The following is a 21,442-nucleotide window of genomic DNA, read 5'->3' on the forward strand; positions in this document are numbered from 1 at the left end:
CTGACGAATATTTCATCTTCTCCGAAAGTAGAAGCGCTGTCGAAGCAACAACATTTGTGAAGGCAATTAAAAGACTTCTTTGTGATAGATATTCTAAAGGTCTTAAGCTCCTTGTTTGGTACTCTAGGAAATAAAATGGTAGATCAATCGACCTAAAAAGATGCTCCAGAATGGTCTCTCTTTTTCGATAGGCTTATCCTCATCTCACGAGCACGTGCACAGAGTCTTTCTCCACGGTTCGGTGGCAGTGTATGTATGGACACAGATGAACTTAAGAGGTTTTTAAATGCGATCACGATCAGCCAAGTGTCCTTGAAGTCCTGGTTCCATGGCATCTCGGGCGATGTTTAGGCTAACCATTTTACATCTCCAGCGTATAGGATGGGTCTACTGCAAAGCATGTGAAGTCGGTCCGATACTGTGACATAGATCATCCTGTATGGTCATTAGTTAAGGACATCGGCAGAACGCCTAAGCAGTGTTGGCAGAAATTCAAACTTCAGAATGTGTTGAATCATCCTTAAGATAGTTAAGCCCAATGTGCACTCGTTGTGCATTCGTTAATAGAAACTCACAACTTGGAAGCAAAACTCCCCTCAAAGTATTCTCAATTATGTTCTCGTTAATTGCAATTTTAAAGATCATTTACAGGACAACATTTAAACATCTATCTCAATTATATTTTTAGTCATACATTTATCCTGATTGGTAGACAGCTTCCATCGCAGAAACTACATCAAAAATTGAAAACTACATCATGAATTGATGAAACTATAAAAAAAAAACACTTTGGTTGGCTAAAAATAAATACTTAGATCCCAGCTTTTGCCAGGGCAGTAGGACCGGAAATATGAATTTATAAACGGATAACGCAACATGAACAGTAGTGAAAGCAGGTATTATTATTTACTAACAAAGCGTTAGCGATATCATGATAATTCCGTGAAGGAGCATGGTAGCATTTTGACCCATAAACCATAAAGTGCTGTTTAGATGTTGCTTTTGAACGTCTTTTGAATCTCAACAGCTGCTCGTTTTTTATGAACAACACTGTGATAATGCCGTCCTTCTAAAAGTTGGTGCGAACCATCATCAGTGCCATGTTCATCAATAGGAACATCCCGGTTTTCATTTCATCCACATAATAATCTTAAAAAGGCGATTTGAAACGGCCCTTTAGGAAGCAAAAATAGCAACAAAAAACACATTGTTAATTAAAAATAGTTAAAAGGTTTCAGCCGGCTTAGTTGCACCCTGCTCTAGTTGACACGCAAAACCGACAATGGATGTATGGCGAATTCAACTCCCTAATTACAACATTACTGGCTACGACCGATGACAAATATGTTGCTAAAACGGATGGATCATTACTATCATTCGTCAAATTTCACTCTCAACACTTTAAGTAAAAATCGATTCCAATATATTTGCAAATGAAAGTAAAGGTTTAAACAATTATATTGAACTTCAATTATGTGATGAGCATAGTTGAGATTACAAAGCTAGTTAAAATAATGCTGATGCAGTTAGGGACAAAAATTTGAAAACGGTTTTCATGAATCTTTTCCTTCTGTTTCACTTTGCTTAAGCAAGGAATGTAAAATTTAAGCCCACGTAAGCATAGCAACTGCTAGTCTTAAAACTTAAATTTCATTATCCCCCGACCACCCCAAAATCAAAGCTTCCAATGTTCCAACAACACGCGCCGAAACCCCAAAACCGTCCGGCGGTGGACGTAAGTTTTCCCTATCCATAATCCCGAGTCGCCGTTTTTGTTTTTGCTTTGTATTAGAAAAAAATTACATGTCGATCAAGCTTTTTTTCTACTTTGTTTTGTATTTTTTACTTCAAGCGGATGGCGGTCCATTGATCAAAAATTTGCTGCATTGTTCCGGAGCTGACCTTACGGGAAGTCCCTTCATTAATCATTTTTGCGGCCTAAACGCGTAAAAACAAAGCAACCATGTAATTGGTATCGCTTGTGAGGGTTCTTCCTCCTGGCACTCGCGATAAAGAAGATAATGCTCGGTGGGAGATGCATGGTACCGGGCCGCGAGGAAAGGTCATAATCTGTTTGAATGCGAATAAAACATACCCAGGCGAGATGTAGGCAAAAGCGTGAAAACAGAAAACATAAAGATGCTTTCAAAAAACACTTGAGTGAGTATCTTTTTCCGTCAGATTTTGGGCCACAAACGCAAAACAAAAAAGTTGTTGTACAACTATGGAAGAAATTGTTGGCCCGACGTTGGCTTGGCCGGAAACCATACACATCCGGGCACTGGCGGTTTATCGTGCCATCGTCCCTCCTCGCTGGCAAGCTTGGAGGATTGATGGATTGGATGCGCTTGAGCATAAATCCTTTAAACTGTATTTAATCCATCTTTCGCTAACCTTTTTGATTTGAAGCTTCCTGAATGGTTTCAGTTCGATCGTCGCTTCCCACTTCTGCTGCCCGATGTCGTCACCTTTTGCAACGCGCGGCACATGGCGATTCGTCCGTCCCGTGTTGGCGCTTTCGTAGTTCAAAAGCAGCGGTTCGAGCGCTTGCTCCGAGTGGTGGTATAAAAATGGATGTAATAAATTAACCGTAATTGATTTACGATTCCATCCCATTCGCACCGCCACCGGGCTAGGCTACCTTGCACGACGGTTGCACGAGTCATCCAGCGATTTCCCTGTTTCGCGGTGGAAATGCGCTCTCTCCCTTAGAACGATGTGTGCTGCATGATGGGTGATAATTGTTGGCAATCATTCGATGGTACGCTTGGTCCGGGGCAATGAAATCAGCAAAGTTATGACGTTTTATGGCATTGATTGCGTAGCTTCACAACATATGCGTGTGCTCCGATGCAACGCATCAAACGTGTTGCTGGACGAGTGATAAATATGTTTGCTCTGTGGACGGGCACAGGACTCGCTTTCCCGCTCGTGATTTAATTAACGCAAGTTTGGTGTTGTTGTTTTTTCAAGCTACCACACGAAACCATGAAACGATGTACTTTAAATAAATGTTCAGGTTTTAAAGAGCGGTACTGGTGACTTCAGCGGAGATCCCAACATTAAATCAGACAATTGCGCCACTTTGAGGACGATTTACTTTTGAGGACAGAATTCATGAAGATTCAGGCAGAGATTTAATGCATCATAAAACAATGTCAGTGCCCCAAAACTATCCGAAATAGTCCAATAATAGGTCGTCCAACCGGGTAAAACTATATCAATCGCTAACTAAAACTAACGTCAATCATCGAACAAGACATTGAACACGAACAACTCCATACAGTTATATGGAGGTGCTTGGCCAGACTTCATCTTCTTCTTTTGCACTAAAACCTCGAAAGGGCATTACTGGTTCTCCGGGCCTTGATTTAACACGTAGCTTGATAGTTAGTCCTGCGTATGAATGATCCTGCGTGAGATTTGAACCCCGATCTTGCCGTGTGAAGATCGCCGACACAATCAATTTGTATTTGTTCAGCATGTTCGACATCCCTCCTTTGCGATGTATGTCTTGGCCGTTTTATCTTAAAAAACGGCTTTTCTCCCCCCTTAAGATTTCACAGATGGCGGGGTTCCTGTACCAAAGAAACTGGTTTCCTTCGTCAGTCCGGAAGTTTGACATGGCTATTACTTTTATCATGTTTGCTTGCATTCAATGTAAACGAGATGTTCCGTATAATTTTTCGTTTCGAGAAAAAAAATGTCTGTGAAATCCTTTACAAAGTTTGACAGCACATGAACTACAGTACAATAAAACTATAGACAGCTCTCAGAACACCCTATCAAACTGGTTTCGTTCGGTGTCTTGTTCAATGCTTGTGACGAAGCATAGCGTAAGTGATTAGCTATTATAGGTTTAATAATACAAAAAAGCTGGTTCAAGCGAGTTTCGTTGCGTTACGAACTGTAATGGAGAAAGTATGAAAAGTAGTTGTTTTTTGTAGAGTTGCAAGTCACCCGAAGGACAAGATAGCTTTATTGTTTGATGTCATAACATGCAAATAGGAAAAGCTAAGCCAAAAAGTATTGGACAGTGAGGAGAAGTTGTAAATATCCTTTTCACTTAAATAGAAGCCCATTCATTCTATCTATTTGTTAAAACTATTCAAATGTTTAGGAAACATCGTTCTAATCTTCAGACATAAATTTAGAACCATGTTTAAAATATAATAGTGGCCCAATTCCAACCTGCCGGGCAGAAACTTTAACTAAAATGAGGCACAATTGGCCGGCAAATAAGAAGATAGTTAATACCAGCTCTAAGCCATGAAAATCGTTCTCGCGGTTTCAGTCACTTTCAGACCAATTCCATTTGTATAGTTTTAAATGTCTTTATTTTACTTATTGTTTTAGATTGAAGTTTAACAGCGGAAATCTTTTCATAAAGGTTCTTTTCTGGTATCATTTATGCTTTAATTCGCCATAATCTGCCACTTTCTCGGTATTGGATTACGCAATGGAACGTTCTGTAATATAAAATCGCTTTGCTGATGCTTTAGAGTGTATACGATGCAACGGTAAAACCACACCGCCGCCACGCTGCTTTTGATGGAGCCAAACCCTGTAGGAAAAGCATGAAACGGACAGCTAAACGTTTGCCGAAAATTAACACATTCATGGTTTGCCACGAAGTGCAATCGTCTCAATCGTACCTCGGGGCGACCTTTTCTAGCGTCTAGCACGCGCATCGGCTGGCGGCAACTGGAAGACCACGCGCGACCGTAGTGCGTTCGTCTGGCTCGTTCGAATGTGGCGGCGTGCACTGCTTGCGTATTCATTGGTGATTTAAGTGGGGAGCGGTAGGCCAAACACTCACACTGTTTTGCATATTGATTAGCTATTCTAAAACCGTTTCTGCACGACCCCCGCGACTAAGCAGGAGCCAACTGGGCAATCGCGGAACGTTGTAGCGAAAACAATAATTTGTTACTAGAGAGCGAGAGCGCGTACCGAGTTGAGTGGTGGTTCAATCGGAGTGAAACATTCGATTACGCTCCAGTTGCAGCTGTATTAAACGGGAAGTGAGCAGCTTCGGTCGAAATTTCCATACTTTCTAATCATCGAAGGACTTCCGCCCTGCACTACACCACCGTCGGTAGCTTCGCCTATACTAAGTACCTACTGTACACGCAGTACGCCATTAGGAATACTAGTGTACATTTGAGCGAAAAGTTCAACACACGCAAACGCCAGTACTTTTTCAGCGCTTCCGCTATGTTCTCGTCCGGCTCCTTCAGCAAGTATCGTCGGCCACCGAGGATGGCGCTCTCGTAGTACTCCATCATGCCCCGCACGAAGTAGTTGGTCGAAAAGTCCTTCCTGGTGTGCCGCGGGAAGGAATAAAATGGTGAGAGAAAGCGTCATTCAATGATTTGTTCCTCGGCTCGACAGTTACGCCCGCAGCTGTATTTCCATTACCTGTCGTCGTTCGTTAGCGTGTACTCGAGCTGCTTGAAGTTTTCGTTGGTAAACACCCACTCGTTGTTCATGAAGTATCTCAGGGAAACTTGTGCGTCAAAAATCTTGCGATTCAGCTTCAGCAAACTACGGAACGGAGATCAGAACCAGTTCATTTTAATTCGAATGTCACTCACTCTCACCGAGCGTGTGTGTTTAGGCGATACGTACAATGGCGCTTTGCCGGCAACGCGTAACAGAGCGTCCACCAGTATGGCGGGCAGCAGTTGGCAGCAGAAAAATATGAGGTAGAACAAGTACTTGTTTGACGTGGTGGTACCGCCGGGAGCCCACAGCATGTTGCTTAAGGGTGTACGATCGAACAGTACCTTTCCGTCGTACAGCATGGTGCCGTAGTTGATCGTCTTCTCGGGCTCCGCCGCACTGTTGTACACCGACAGTGTGCCCGGCTCGTCTAGCGTGGCCCGCTTCCAGGCAGCGACGATAATAGCCTTGATGCTCACATCCACCGGGATGCAGTTGATGCGTTTCTCCAGATCGAGCAACCCTGCCCGTACGACGCCGGACGCACAGCCGAGCAGCAATCCTATGGGGCCGTTAAAATTGTCCACCCAGCCGGTGAGCGGTTCGGTTTCGGAATTGGTCACGATGGACGGCCGGAACACGACCAGCGGTATATCGTGCCGGTATTCGTAGCAAATCTGTTCCGCCAGTCCCTTCGTGTAGGTGTACGTGTTCGGAGCGAACTGTGTCAGTCTGTACCGCAGGGAAATAGAGAAGGAATCGATCGTTAAGCTTCGGCTGTTATCCGCCCAGATTGCGCGATACCTACTTCTCTTTGACCGTTTCCAGCACGGCTGTATCGAACGATTCCGCCATCCTGATCGCTTCCCTCCAGTCCATCTTGGGCGGATAGATCTTCTCCTCGACGCGCATCAGCTCCGGATTGCAGTAGGTAGTCGAGATGTGTACCACGGCCCTCAGCTTGCCGAGCGTTTTCGCCCAATCTAACACTTCGCGTGTGCTGCGGGTGTTGATCAGGATGGCGTCCTTCAGAGGATCGTCGAAGCGTACGCTGGCGGCAGCATGAAACACAAACTGCACCTCGCTCATCCGCTCCATGCTCTCGGCGGACATGCCCAGCTTCAGCTGTGTACAGTCACCCTCGATCGGGTGTATCTTTTTCAGCGATTCGGGATGTTTGCTCTTCAACACATCGAACAACTGGGAACAATTGAAATCATTCATTAGCCCCGTGGCATTATAGGTGCCATGTGTGTTCGAGCAGCTATCGATTACCTACCACTCCGTCGGTGATCGTCTTCAGACGTTCGTCGAGCGATTTGCCCCTTTTCGCACGCATTAGCACAAAAACACGTGCGATCTGTGGACATGATCGTAGCAACTTCTCGATCAGCACTTTGCCCATAAATCCCGATCCCCCCGTAATGAACACATCCGCCCCGGCAAACACTGTCGGAATGTTGGGACACTTTTGCTGCATCATCTTTGATCGTACGTCACTTCAGTCCCGGTTGCAATTTCTTGCTTTCACGAATAATTCTTGACACGTCTGTACACTCTCTCTCTCTCTCTCTCTCTCTCTCTCTCTCTCTCTCACACACACACACCAGCACACACACTGTTGCGAGCAACTGCACGTCTCCACTACCGGTAGGCTTCTGATAGGAGCTTTGATACCAGTTCTAAGCGATGAGCGACGCTTGGTCGAACCTTCCTGTCCAATTGACGCTTCGTCGACAAATGAAAGTAAATCGAGCGGAACCGGTTACATGTAGCGACTGGAGTGATGCATTCTACGCCAAGCACAAATAAAGTCACACCGACCAGTGTCGGGGTATTGATTGTTTTATAACAAACTATATTAGCATCGTAAATGAGGCACACGTTCCCGCGTGCATCGGCTCAGCCCCGGGAATACCCGGGGCCGATGAGTGTTTCTGTGTCGTTCCGGGGTAGAATGCGGAAATTTCCTTACAAATGACCATCAACTACTGTGTAAATCGGTCACTACCACCTCCAATTTGACCTGGTGGGCGTTCGAGAAACAGATGTAACGTTCGCACCTTCCGTCGCACCGGCACCAGTTCAAAGCGAAGTTCGGCCAGCCGCAAGCACTATCTCCCCATTCGCTTACCTTAATCCGGCGATGCCTCCTCATCGGTAAATATTTATTCCAAAATCGTTCTTTCATCGCTTCGAGAGGTAGCATCCACCGTCCGCGTCCCAAATGAGTCAATGTACTTGAACTCCCTACGGCTCGGTTAAAGCTGGTGAATAAAATAGTGCACAAATAAATAGGCAGGCAGGCGGGCAACAACAAACGCCAAAACCCCGAGCGGACGAGCAAACTAGGCCGATAGCTGTGAGAAATGAGGTACTATTATGCGAAGCTCAGGAGGAACGCAAGTGAGGGTCATGACCACGGTGGTGTGAGTAAAGCGCGTACCGTTCAACCCGGAACAATGCGATGAGCGACAACTCGACGTGCTAATATGGTAGGGGAAAGATAGGAATCGGGTTAGAAATCAACGAGCCAGTAGCGATCAACAAGCATTCTAATTTATCTAGAATTTTCTTCTTTTTCAAGCGTTACAGGGTGTTCCATAGGGTTCGAGTACAACCCTTGATTGGTAGGTGATGTGGATCTTTTTTTTTCGTTTATTTATAGAGGCTTTGGGTCTTTGAGACTTCATTCGCCTCTTTATGGTGATGTAGATCGGTATGGTATGTAGAAGTGAAGGAGCAGTGAAGGAAAGATATTTGGAGAAGGGTTATCCAACCGTTGGAACCGGGACACAAGTTCGGCTAAGAACCTTGTGAGATTAACCCCGACTTTTAACTATTAATTAGTCCCGATCAACATCATGATGCAATACGTGAGAAAGAAGCCGTACAAGAATCAAAAGGTTCAACGAAGTAACGTAGGCTACAACAAAGAAGAGGCTGGATAGAGTCAAACTGGTACTTTTCAGGCACACAGATCAGGACTTTGTTTTCTGATGAGAAATCCTTTGTCCTGAAACAGCCGAACGTCGGTCAGCATCTCCTCGTCCTGCATATATATGCCGCGTTCCATACGATCGTGAGCCTCTACGGGAAGGATCGTTACGTCTTTCAACATGACTCTCATCGACCATAAGCGAATATCGTCCAAAGTCGTCCAGCAAAGCAAACATTAAGTGCGTCCTCGTTATTTGTTCTTGGTCTGTTAGTGATTGAGCACGTCTAATACTCTGCTAATGCTCTGCATTCGATATCCGTCGAATTCGACTTTACCTGGTCCAACCAACTTACTCGCTTCCTGGTGGAAAGGCATGAGACCGACATCCTAATCACGCGCCCCAACCATCATATCCTTTCTGCTTCAGTCAACGTCAGGATATCTGCATCGCCAAACAGCCCACGATCTAGGTTCAATTTCTATTCTCTACATACTCTGATTGCAAAACATCGCCAAAGATAGTCCCCCAGTAGAAAACGGCGTATGCGTTGGCGTCCTCTGTCCGAGGAAAGATCGGGTTAAAATAGTGCTGCGCATCGCGTGACACCTTCTAGATCGATGTTTGACATTTAACAGCAAATACGAGAGTTCATCCTCTTGCCTCATTCCCACACACACAAACACACACACCTTGCCCTGCACATCATCCATTGTGACCTTCAACAGCCTTACCAGCATCACAGGGAAGCCTTTCTACTGCATGGTGGTGTTTCATAGTTCGGTACGAGATATGGTATTGTCGACCGCCTTGAAGTTAATGAACAAATAGTGCTTCCGGCATTTCAGATTTGGTTGATACTCCATTTTCTTCCAACAAATCCAGTTTGAAGGTTTGCGACGAAAGATGTAGCAGGGAGGGAAATTCTGCAGAAGATAAGATTGCGATAGGATCTTAAAGGTAACACTCAGCGCTACGGCAGCTCGCAGGTGCCGAACAATTTTGAACCAGTTGCGTGCCAATTCTATACACGTCTCAGGCACTCAAGTGGTGGTTTCCGTAGCTAGCATGTTGTAAAATTTGCTCCATAAACAGTACTTGAATAATATTTGGATCAGAAAAGAGTTCAAACTGAATAACTTCTTCTTTGGCACTACAATCTCGAGAGGTCTGCTATTTCTGGCTTATTTCCGTGACTTGATTTTACCTGTAGTTAGATAGCCAGTCCTGCGTACGGGGAGGCAGGCAGTCTGGATGGGATTTGATCCCCGGTCCTGATGTATCTCCACTGCCAACGGACCGTTCCACAGCTTATTTTACACCCTGTACATAACAATTAGAGATATATTGCCCGCTTTATAAATATATTCCCTAGCAACACGGATCCGATAGTTTTTCAACTCTAATAAACAAGTATAGTTTTGAGACTTCCGGTGGAGACACAAGCGTATCATTAAAAAAAGAAAATTATTCAAATGTATACGCAATTACACTCGAAATCTCAACCAGCGCGAAACATGCAGCATATGTTATGCGATTATTCATTATTCATTACCATTATCATTCCTGCGCAAAGTGGTACAATATTGTTTTCGGTACGGAAATAAATCGACCCATGCCCGATTACGTGCATTCGGGCGATAAATAATTCAAGAACGGTACTCGTACAATTTCTTCCAATTGTTCTACTTCAGCAGATTGCAGTCGGGATGGAGGGTAATAATTACCGCCCGTTGTTGTTGCGTACTGGTTCCCTCGCTTAGCTAAGCCATCGAACACGCAAGTCCATCGCGACCAGAGAACGGAGCATTCGGCAGTTTGGTTTGCTTTGGTCCATCGTACTGCAAAGTTGGGTGCTGTGTTACGTTGCTTTGAATGCATTCTGCTTATTAATCGTACACCAGTGTGCCACCGTATTGTGTATCGCACAGAGACACATAAATTAAAACGGGTCAAAAAAGGGATTATTGCTGGGACGGGATTGATGGGACGCTGGCATAACGACCAAAACTGCTTTGCGTTGCTTTTTTCCAAGTATAGTTGCGAAACTGAAAGTTTTGCAACACTAAGCTCGGTTGTGCAGACGTCTTTTAGAGGTGCTTAGAAATTAATCAATCGAAGATAATGTTCTAACAAAATGTATACCTCCTGTCGGCAGTTCAGGCCACTGCACGGATACCGCCAGTGAGCATTTACAAAACAAACCAACATGAAAGTAATACATACTACATCTATCAATCTATGTACACCATCGGGCCGGATGTGCGAGCACATTTAGACGTGGTTTTTCTTTCGCAAATGATTAAGCTCCCATTCCTTGAGAGTTCTTGGAAAGCGGACCATAAAAGGGGGGAGCCAGAAAAACAATGGCAAAGATAAACAAAGCAGGAGAAAAAAGCGACAGCGAAAAAAAAAGGAAAACCGAACCGACGGAAAATCGATAGCGTCCTTTTGCTTTTTAATTAGTCCGCTCGTCCCCCGGTCGACGCTTGCGGAATGACAATGAAGCGCTGATGATGGCTCGGGTTCATTTCATCTTAATCTATGCTCTTGTTGATTGTTTATAAAAAAAAAACTGCTTCGTTTTCATCGCCATTACGACAACAAGGCGTATCGGTCACACCGAAGCTACAGACAACAGTCGAACAAACGATCAATTACTTATGTTAAAGGAGTGTTTAAGTAGTGAGACTGGGTTGCAAACATGACTGCACACTACCATTGCTGAAAGTAATCATTTATCCGTACAAAATGTACGTGTATACAAAATTGATCATCAGCTGTTAAAAGTGAAATTTAAAGCTACCATCAGGTTCAGGGTTCAGGTATCTACAGATAGAGCAGCTGATTCAACATGATACGTGTGATGAATAATTGGCATTCCAAGGCTGGATTCAAACTTCCTCACATGCCATACAGTCATCAGTCTATTTTAACGACTAACGAACTGTTTTTCATCGTTCTTTCGTTTTTACTCATGAAAAATGCCCGTTTAACGTGTAGGAGCAATCATTTCACTCATACCGACAATACGCCATTCTTAGCACGAGCACAAAAACCATCGCATTGTATCATACCATCAGCTCCTTTTGTTGTTGTTCCTGGTGTTCCTGCGCATTGTAAATCATTCTCAAATTTGAAGCATTTCCACCTAACTTCATACTGTACTGGCATAACGTACGTACTTCAATATCGTGCAAAAAAATTGGTTCCAATTGGGACTTTTCTAATTGATCGTATCAATGCCATATATCGCTATCATTCCCACAGTGGGCACCGTAGAGCAAATAATGGGGATAAAATAATTTTTGTGCCTTTTTTATGTCTCGCAGTTTACTAAACGTTGAACAATATCAAACATTTAATGTATACTTGAGTAAGCTGATGTGTTTCTGTACCCTCCCGCGAGATGGCGCTGATACTTCTGATGTTTGTGAGCATTATTGAACGATTTTGTAAGGTGCTGTACTGAGCTATGGGTTGTTTTAATTTTAATAAAGTGTACATAATAAATTTTTGCTAAACAATAAACTTGATGATTTAGCAATTTGCAATGGTTCATACAGTATCTACAAGCTTCCAAGGTTTACACTACACTGCCAGGTTTTCCTGTGTGTAATGTAAAAGCACCGATCATGTTAGTAAACTATTTACATGAAATGGTAAACAAAGTTTTATGTTCTTTTCGATGAACACAAATAAAACAAAGTCACGGTCGTACAAACATAAAACACATATTATATTAAATCTAAAACGCACTGAGCCCTTAGCGCACACGCACGCACCCAACCCGTTCGCACGCCCGTTGTGAAGTCTTCATTCGCTCCTTGCTACAGGATCGCGATGGCTGCGCCCTGTAGCAGCACGTGCATCTCTTGACAGCTAGCGTCTGAAAGTTATGGCTCGTAGAGACGACTCAGAGCAGCGATGTCGCGCAACATGCTTTTTTCTGTTCATAACACAAAGTTAGATGGCATTCGAACGGCATCCAGATGGCAGGGGAATCTATTACCTTTTATTGAGAAGTTACCAGATTAGATTGTAATTGCAGACGATTATTTTGTACACGGCTTGTTAGCGCTCGCGTAAGTACAGTACGACGTGGGACGTGGGTGAATTATCAACGTGGGCTGTAAGATAATTCAATTCAATTAAAGATTACTCTTAAAAAATGTCTTTCGTTACAAACATTTAAATTCTGAAAACAAGCTTCATGAAGCTTCAATAACATATATTAAGAAAAATCTGCTCTCAGAAGACGGGGATGATGAACTAGGAGTTGATGTTGCTTTCTCTGTTGTATTGGATGCATGGTTGGCACTCTCTCTCTCTCTCTCTCTCTCTCTCTCTCTCTCTCTCTCTCTATCTCTCTTTTCTTGACTCTGATCTGACCTCTTAAAGATAGACCTAAAGATACCACGTACTAGGACAGTCAGTCCTCACTACGGGGGAACGATCCGGATGGGACTTGAACCCCGATCCTGCCGTATGGCTTGTGTTTGTTGCAGAAACAAACTAATAACTCTAAAAGTGTTGCAAAATTGTGCAATCCTTCACCAAACAGTGTTAAATCAAATCAACGACTAAAACTTGTACACAGACCTTCGACGTTTTACGGTGAACACATTTGGCATGAAGTCAAATTATTTCTTTGCACACCTTGTTTTGGACTTTTTACACTTAGTCTTAAAACTTGTTACTTGGTAATATATATCTTTTAAATATGGTTGGAAACAAAAATAAATTTCTAGTACGAAATTAAGATTTTGAGTGTCTTCTGATTTGAACCTATAGCTTGTGCAAAGTATTCTAACTAGACGATAACTCAAAGTTGATTTTTCAAATTTTCCCCTTGCAAATGCCCATTGTGCATTGTGCATATGATACACAGCAATGGCCAGGTACACATCACACATAACTTACATCGTCCAATTAGGGAAGGAGATTTCAATTAGGTAATACGATTGCTCAAGTTTATTCCCGAACAACATCATGATACCCTGGATGTGTTTTTAATTTCGGTCATACATTTTATTTTACATCTAACATCTTCCATCAGAGTCATGTGAGCGTTTTACGATACAAAAGCAAACCCAAAATCTCATCCATCGTGGGCACTGATCCTTTCTCAAGATGAACTGAGCATGAAAGCGGTCCAATTTTTGGATTTGAAATGCTCCCGTTTTATTGTCCAATGACCAGAAAATCGGTTCAAATGTAAATCTTTCCCAAAATAATGTTTATAGACATATTACGGTGTGCAAAGTAGAGACGCCAGAGCGTTGCTGCTGGCGCATCCCTTCTCAAAAGACGCTCCAAGTACAGTGAGGCTAAAGGCTGGCATCAAATATCGTACCCCAGTCAGCTGCTGCTGCTGCTGCTGCGGAGTTATAAAAGAAGGAGCATAAAGTGTGCGCCATAAAAATATAATAAATTGAAAAAATAAACGATTTTAAATTTACGACACCATCTTTCTCACCAACCACCGAACGCTCATTTCGCTCATTTCGGGATCTATGTTCAAATAAAGGATTTCCAGGGACGCAAGGAATGCCCTTTCAGTGCTTGACGCGGCACGGCATTTGACGTTGGTCGGTCGGTTGGTCGGTTGGTCGGTAATCGAAAAGACAAATATCAACCTCAACCACCGAAAGGGAAGTAATGTCAAGGCGAATTCGAACGTCACGGCCGAAGCAAGACAGCGAAGCGATTTACAGCGAAGTAAAGCAAAAACACATCTTTGTGTGATTTGTTCATCCCATCTTATCTGTTCGGTGAAATGTTTACTGTTCGAATGAATAGACAACACACCCAGCGTGCACTTTACTCGTGGCTCTTTAGGGACCCCACAAAAATGTGATAAAAAGCATATCCATAGCAATCGGGAGCTCCTTCTGGCGGGCAAAATCGTTATTGCAAGCGATTCCTTCAGATACGCGGAAGGTTGATAACCGTTCCCGGTTTTGGTGAATCTCAAGGCGCAATCATAACGAATTGCCATGCCAGAAAACGTTACGACGAACATTTGTCAAACCGACAACCGACAGTCGGAGCCTAGCAGCTCGTCCTGTCAAGGACTGCAGGCGCAAAGGTTTTTTGAGGAATGTATGCATTAGGGTTCTTGTGTAGCCAGTACATGAGACAAGGCTACCATCTTTATTGTGTCGGAAGGATGCTTTAATATTAAGCTGTCCTTGTTTAATGATTTATATCATATTCAAATTCAAATTTAAAAAATCTAGCAAACAAACAGAACTCACAAACAAATCCTTGAACCTCGCCTTTCACGTGTTTGCTCTTCAACAGATTTCACTGCTTCTTAGAAGTTATTAGTGCCCCAAAAACATACTTTCCCGACCGTTTGAGATTCACAGCAGGACGACCGCTCAATAACAACAAGATTACCATGGATTTGCACATTTCGCCCGAACGAACTGTGCAGTTGTCAATGGTCAACAGCTAAAGGCAATTGGTAAGCTCGACGAAAGCTTGCCGACCTAGTCCAGACTAAACATTGTAGAGCACAATTTCTGGGAGAACACACAGCGAGAACGAACGACCAACCCAAAGTATTGACCCGACACGTAATGCCTGCAATCTACGGTACACGTTATTTGATTGAACGAATTTACAGATAGCTCCCGGGGGTTTTACGCAATCTACTATTTACGACAGCTTGCTCCATAATGAACGATAAAAATAATTCCATCGAATCCAGGTAATTATTTCGGTGTTCAAGCTTCCAACAAAGTCACATTGCTGCCCGAGCAAGCACACGGCGCTAATCACAATAAAGTCACGTGTTTTGGGATGAAAATTGCGACTATTGCAAGCGGCCTAAAATGTGTAGCCTTGTTACGGAAAGTTCGGTGACATTGAAACGGTTTTCTAGTGAAAAAGCTACCTATGTACCACATCAATAAACGTTTTATTTGGAAAATAAATAAAGTATTTCGATGTTATTTCAAAAAAAAGTTGTATATTGTATGTTAATGTCTAGTTTTAAACTCGAAACTCCTGAGGCCTTCGATTACGTATAGCTAAAGTTATATCTTTAAAGAAAAGCTGCAAAAGTAATCTATAAAACTGTTTTTGCAACCTCAGTTCTTCTTGTACTGGCTGACTAGACGCTTCTTTTGCGGTGTTACATTTCACTAGACTGTGCTTTTATTTATTGCGCTACATGAACCTCGGAGGTCGTAGACTAATAAATTTGACGACCTTAAGTTAGAACGGACGTAAAAGACTGGTTATGATCTTCAGTATTAAGAGGAGATGATCAATTTACATTAGCGATTTAATTAATTAGGGCAGTCCGGTGGCAGAGGCGAGAACGGCGCTGGTCTTTACACGACAGGACCGGGGTTCAAATCTCGTCCAGAACGCCTCCCATTGAAAAAGATTTAAATTTACTCCAATAATTCCACGGGGCAGGTCGAACGGTTGCGTTGGTTCACTTATAAAACATAGACTATGGACGTTAAAAATAAAATATTGTAAATGAAGAAATCGATAATGAATATCAAGAAAAATGTGGACAACGTGGACAGGACATTACAAAATTATTTGGCTCTTGGTTAGAATGGTAGGAAAAGATCTTGACAATTCATATAATAAGTTCGTAGGAAGTGTTGCAGAGAGGATCAATATAACCAATGCAAAAGGGAAAATGCCAGCTCTTCATAAGAAACTTTCCGAACAAGATATGAGCCCAAGCATAACTGGTGAGAATATTTCTAAAACTCACTTCAGCAAGCGACTCAAATGCAAGCTGTACCGTCATAAACATGATCCAAGATAACAACCACACCATAGAAAACCATATTGAAGTTCAAAAGTACATAGACTCCTCATTTTCAAAAATTACTAGCTGATGACGATGGTACAAATTTCGCATTCAAAAATTGAAATTCCACCAAACAGCTACCAAACACTAACAATAACCTTTGTAGATAAATTAACGCACAAGAAACCCACGACACTATTGGAAAAGCTCCACACAATCGAAGTCCAGCAAGGAATAAGACTTTATAATGAATTCTTTGCAATATTTTTTGGCACCATACACAATGAACTCCAGGCTATTATGAATAATGAACTTGAAAAGAAATATTCCCAGTGACTTCACAGAAGGGCTGATAGTTCTAGCTATAGATGCATTAAGACCTAAAGATAAAAAACGAAGGGAGCTGCTGCTCAACAACAAAAAATTGATTCCACATAATAAATGAGAGAAATTATTTGCATCAAAGGGTTTTCTAAACAAAACGCCAAACAGCATAACCAACATCGTGGCTAGGTAAATGCTTATAGCCTAGAGAAGAGAATGAGAATAAGAATGTACCAATTAGCACTAACAATAGCCACAAAAAGCACACAAAAGCCAAAAGAGGACTAAACCGCTTCTTATACTGGCTTTGAAACTGAATTCATTAAAACCAAATAGACACCTTGCAGCAATACGGCGATGGGCCGTTCTGTATGTATACAAAAAATTGCCTATAATTAAATAAAAAAAAAAACATAAAAAAGAAAAAATGGATGGCCTTTACGCAAACATTTTTAAAGTACCAAGAACACCCTGCGAAAATAACAACATTGCCAATCTTCTACCCATTCAAAGAGGTAACTGCTACATGCTAGTTGATCAAAAAATGAAAACTAAGCTACAACAATTCCAAATCGGGAATTTCTAATGATGATAAATGTGTAAATAAACACAAACACATAGTCCTATAATCATTTCCCTACTACTTACCTTACCGGCGCTTCAACCGCTTCGCGGTGTTGGTCCGCTGCAACAATCCTCGACACCGCTCACGGTCCAGCGCCTTCGTCGGCCAAACCGTTCTGGTTGACGCATCAACGACATCACTCCTGTCTCAGTTTGGGCCTACCACGCCACCTCTGTCCATGTGGACGGCCTAAAAGGAATTTACAGGTTGGGTCGTCCGGCGTCATTCTCATGACATGACCAACCCACCGGAGCCTGACAAGTCTGATTCGCTGCACGATGGTGAGCTCGTCATTGTAGTGGCTCCTTCATTGTCCTATAAATGTGGGACGATGGATCCATTGTGAGACTTTAAATGTTCTGTATAGTCCCAGTTTCGTCCGTCGCAACAGGTATTGTGGAGTGTAGAAGTTTCCTCAGGCTGTAGTATGACCGGTTGACAGCCAGCACCCTTGCGCGAAACTCAACATCAATGTTATTGTCAGTGCTGACTTTTGACCCCAGATAGGTGAAGTTTTGAACGACTTCAAAATGCGGTCACCTAGCTCTACAACACCCCTGCGTAAATCAGTGATTGTTAGCAGGTCCGCTGGTGATGCCACCATCATTCTGCTTTTCGCCTCGTTAATCTCCAACCAGGAGGTCGTGGTCAATTGTAAATAAAGAATATAATGCTTTGTATAAACAAAGAAAAACATTAGCTACTTAATTTTACTACAATAATTCCACGAGGCAGCTCCGACGGTCTCGTTGGTCATGGATCGAATCTCGTCGACGTGAGTTGGTTTGTAGAAATCAATGTTTTCCATTTCTAATTGGGGGTATATTTTTAGTTTGCGGGAAAAAAAGTCCTGAATGGATGACAATGACGAGAAAGAATATGACGAAAGTGCTAGCTTTGCGCATCTGAGACCATTTAAAGCGATTAGTATGAGTACTAAAATTTTCATTATAGCTAGGAAAAGAAAGCCAGTTGTTCCATTTTACCAACAAAACTCGCCAAGCTTACAAAACATGTAACACTTAAACGTGCCAATGTAAACGATATGTGCAGCAGAAAATTAAAACAGACACATAGCAGCCACATATTCAAGAAGCCAACGCTGTGCAATATCCAGCGTGGATCGTGGACTCTGTTCGATCCATTGCTACCCATAAAGGTCAATTTCATCGTAACGAAATTAGATGTTTCTATTCGGTGACGGAGGTTACTTTTGCGTGAAAGTGTCCACAATGGGTATACCAGCCGTAACACCATTGACTGAGGTGGAAAATTCAATTTTCGCAAACATGATAACAGGTCACAAATTTAATCAAAACCTTCCATCCATACTTTTTCTGGACGTTCAACTGGAGATGTTGATGGCATTTTAGTGGGTCCAGCAAACCATACGCACTATGTGGTACGCACAATTCACTTACTGTATCAAATCCTTACTGTGTGATTGGTTGAGAGAATCTTTTCCAGATTTCTCGCACTAGGCTCGCACTAGGCTTTACTGCGAGGCATTGGGAGGTAATTTAGTTCCTGCTTTTACACACATTCCCTTACCTACGCTCTGCTTCTGCATAAGAAAGCAAAATATCTGCTAAAGAATCAGATTAAATTTAAACCTAATTATGGTACACCTTATCTCCGGCAAATTGTTCAACGGATAACGGTTACGGGAAGCTCGAAACCGTAGCATAATATTAAAGTAACAGCATAATACCTGATCATACGGTTCATATGGGTTCAATTTAAAAAGCTGCCTTTCTACACTTTGACTCGTAGCATAATATTAAAGTAGCTCGTAGCTTCACATCGACTTGCGTCACTGTGTCGATATCCTTCAGCTGCTACTGTCAATAGCAGACGGATGCAGGTTATCAGGAAGTTATTAGACATCCATGATTGCTTGCTTCACTTACAACGTTCAATTGCGTGTGGCGGTGTCAAACTCAGTTGTTTGGGCGCTTTATGACGTCTCCTATTGTTTATTTCGTCTGGTAGAATCGATATAAATATTTGAAATATTTTTTAAATACATTTAACAAAAACATATAACAATAAAAATGGTGAAAAAAACATTTGTTGGTTATGCAAAGAAAATAAGACGTATCCAACCGTCTCATTTATCATGTCATTAACGTCTCAATGCGTCTTATCTCCAGAGCAAAAATTGGCATTACAAAGCCAAATCCGAGAATCTGACAAAAAACAACGTCCGAAGACAAATGCGCGTTCGTATGTTCATGAATCATCTTGGATGTTGTGTGTGTGTTTTTTATGTTAAATTGTCCAGCCCTAGCCCGTGCCATTAATGAATGTTTTTTGCATGTTTTTGTCTTCTCTCTCTCTCTCTCTCTCTCTCTCTCTCAAATCACAGGCTTATCACAAAGCGTACATTCCTTTGCAGTTTAGATTGACTTGCAGAACATTCTTCTCCACTACTACCCCGGCAAGTCTCTGGAGGTTTACCTAACGTTTCCCGAGCCCGAGAGCAGCATTTCATTGTCGAATGAATTGTGCATACGCGACAAGTTTGTCTGACCAGTAGAGCAGGCACCGTATTCATAGTTTGTACACGCTACACTACACTTACATTGTTGAGTGGCACAACTCCAGCCAACTCCAGCATATCGCAAGCGCAGCCTGTGATACGGCCTGTGATTTTAGCGATGGGCTCGTATCGGCGTGGTCCTTGGCACAAAAGTTGGCACCATCGTTCGAGCATGTACTGTGCCGCTTCGTGGACGTTCTGGACCAAGCTGATGCTGATTCACGTAAGCTACATATCGATCGGGGCGGTACGAAACGGGGACTGGGCTACGATGAACAGCAACGAGTGGCGCCCACCAGAACCGAACCCATGGTCACCGTTGGACGGACCCGCTGACAGCCCGGTGACATTGTTGACAAGTTCGCTAGATCATGCCGCTCAAATCGGCAGCTCATCCACATCGCATCCGTTGAGGTTGGACCAGGAAGGGTACGAGGCGAACGGTGCGTCGGTAGCGGATGTCATACATTCGACGGTCGACTTACCCTCAAGCGTAACAAGTTTCTACCACTCCCGGGCAAACGCGCCCCAACCGCTGCCAACGGCGGAAAAACATTTCCTGTTCCGGCGTGATTTGAGCAAAGCGCGTCATACATTAGCGGCGGCTCGGGCGTGGCCAGACAATGGAACCGGTGCCATTTGCCAAGATCCTGGATCGATGGACGGAAATTGCACCACGAACCGGGACCGGCCACCACCGCCAACACTAATGACTGCCGCAAGCACTAACGGCACCCTGGCCGAGGACCTCTCGTCCGTCCTCCAATTTCCACCGAACCGTACCGCGAACGAGTCCGCGTTCGGGATGCTGAAGGAGCTGGAATTAGCCACACTCCAGTCGCCGCTGGAGGACAACCACACCGCCCACAGCAACTCCGCCGTCAACCTGAACGACCACAATGACGCCCTGTGCGATGACGATTCCGATCAGCTGGAGTACAACGAGAACTGTTTCATCGATCACAACGTTACTTGCGTGGGCGATCCGGACTTTTGCAATCTCACCTACAGCGAGTACCGACAGCTGCTGATGGATTACATCTACCCTTCGACGGGCGAGTGGATTCTCATTGCCTCGCACACCGTTGTCTTTCTGATGGGGCTGGTGAGTACGTTGTGAGCCGTTGTCACTATTTACCAAACTTATCGACACTTCCATCCTTCACGGTCGGTCGCGTGCATAATGCATCCGAGACATACCGCCCCGCAAGCAAGTGGGACGCAGAGTGACAAATAGTTTTCGATTGCACTACCGCTGATAATGGCTGGGCTGTCATTATTAATGGATTGGAGAGAGAGAAAAAAAGCGAACGAACGAACTTTAGAAAGTTGTGATCGTAAGCGAAAGTTGATTGTGTTTCATAGACAAACATTGGGCCACTACTTCACCATCGCTGCCTGTAGTTTCTTCGAACGGAGCAAGTATTTTGCGTTCCGGACAGATTACTGCGTTAATATTAAGATGAAGGTGCTTCCTTGTAGATATGCAGAGTTTTCGTAACGAACAGCTCGAACGGTTGAGCCATCTTCTGGATGGAGTGTAACATTTTCACCCAAGACAAAGTTTTTTTCAAACAAACTTACAATGTTTGCTACTTTTGGCTGGTGCTGTTCAGCAGGAGGTGATGGCCATTTCTGATGTGAACCATTTCCGTTCTTGCGGAATGCTGCCGCAATAAAGTTGTGAAATATTTCTGTCCAGACCTTATTGCTTCTACTTCATCTTGAAAAAAAAGTTAAAATTTGTCACAAATTCGAGTTCTACCTGTAAATGTCCAACT

The 21,442-nt window shown here is 43.2% G+C and overlaps 2 protein-coding genes across 9 annotated transcripts in view; one reads left to right on the plus strand and one right to left on the minus strand.

The window, feature by feature from the left end:
* The window catches only part of LOC118512346 (tachykinin-like peptides receptor 86C), a 70,711-nt gene that overhangs the window by 13,184 nt on the left and 36,085 nt on the right, over positions 1-21,442 (plus strand). For 6 of the 7 annotated variants that reach the window (XM_036056640.1, XM_036056634.1, XM_036056633.1 and 3 more), the window contains one exon: positions 19,488-20,766. In XM_036056640.1, coding sequence (XP_035912533.1) covers positions 19,780-20,766 — 987 coding nt within the window. In that variant the 5' untranslated portion in view covers positions 19,488-19,779. Of the gene's footprint in view, positions 1-7,582; positions 7,606-19,487; positions 20,767-21,442 lie in introns of those variants that run through there. The other variant, XM_036056635.1, reaches the window with a different exon arrangement.
* Positions 4,319-7,267, minus strand: LOC118512347 (fatty acyl-CoA reductase 1-like). Of its 2 annotated transcripts, XR_004906288.1 has the most exons (6): positions 6,725-7,267; positions 6,254-6,645; positions 5,632-6,177; positions 5,422-5,547; positions 4,656-5,322; positions 4,319-4,564 (listed from the first exon to the last, which is right to left on the minus strand). XR_004906288.1 is itself a non-coding variant. In XM_036056641.1 (5 exons), exons 1-5 carry the CDS (start codon positions 6,926-6,928, stop codon positions 5,109-5,111), a joined length of 1,482 nt encoding a protein of 493 aa, XP_035912534.1. In that variant the 5' UTR covers positions 6,929-7,267; the 3' UTR covers positions 4,319-5,108. The 2 variants fall into 2 exon arrangements, 1 of the variants encoding a protein (XP_035912534.1); XM_036056641.1 differs by having other exon boundaries at positions 4,319-5,322.

The sequence above is a fragment of the Anopheles stephensi genome, chromosome 3 (genome assembly GCF_013141755.1).
Source record: "Anopheles stephensi strain Indian chromosome 3, UCI_ANSTEP_V1.0, whole genome shotgun sequence".
NCBI lineage: Eukaryota > Metazoa > Arthropoda > Insecta > Diptera > Culicidae > Anopheles > Anopheles stephensi.

Excerpts from the sequence above, each read along its gene's own strand:
- LOC118512347 (XM_036056641.1), bottom strand. The coding sequence starts at position 6,928 with ATGATGCAGCAAAAGTGTCCCAACATTCCGACAGTGTTTGCCGGGGCG. Across the intron at positions 6,646-6,724 it reads AGACGATCACCGACGGAGTG|TTGTTCGATGTGTTGAAGAG; the intron begins GTAGGTAATCGA and ends AATTGTTCCCAG. Across the intron at positions 5,323-5,421 it reads ACGCTAACGAACGACGACAG|GAAGGACTTTTCGACCAACT; the intron begins GTAATGGAAATA and ends GCGGCACACCAG.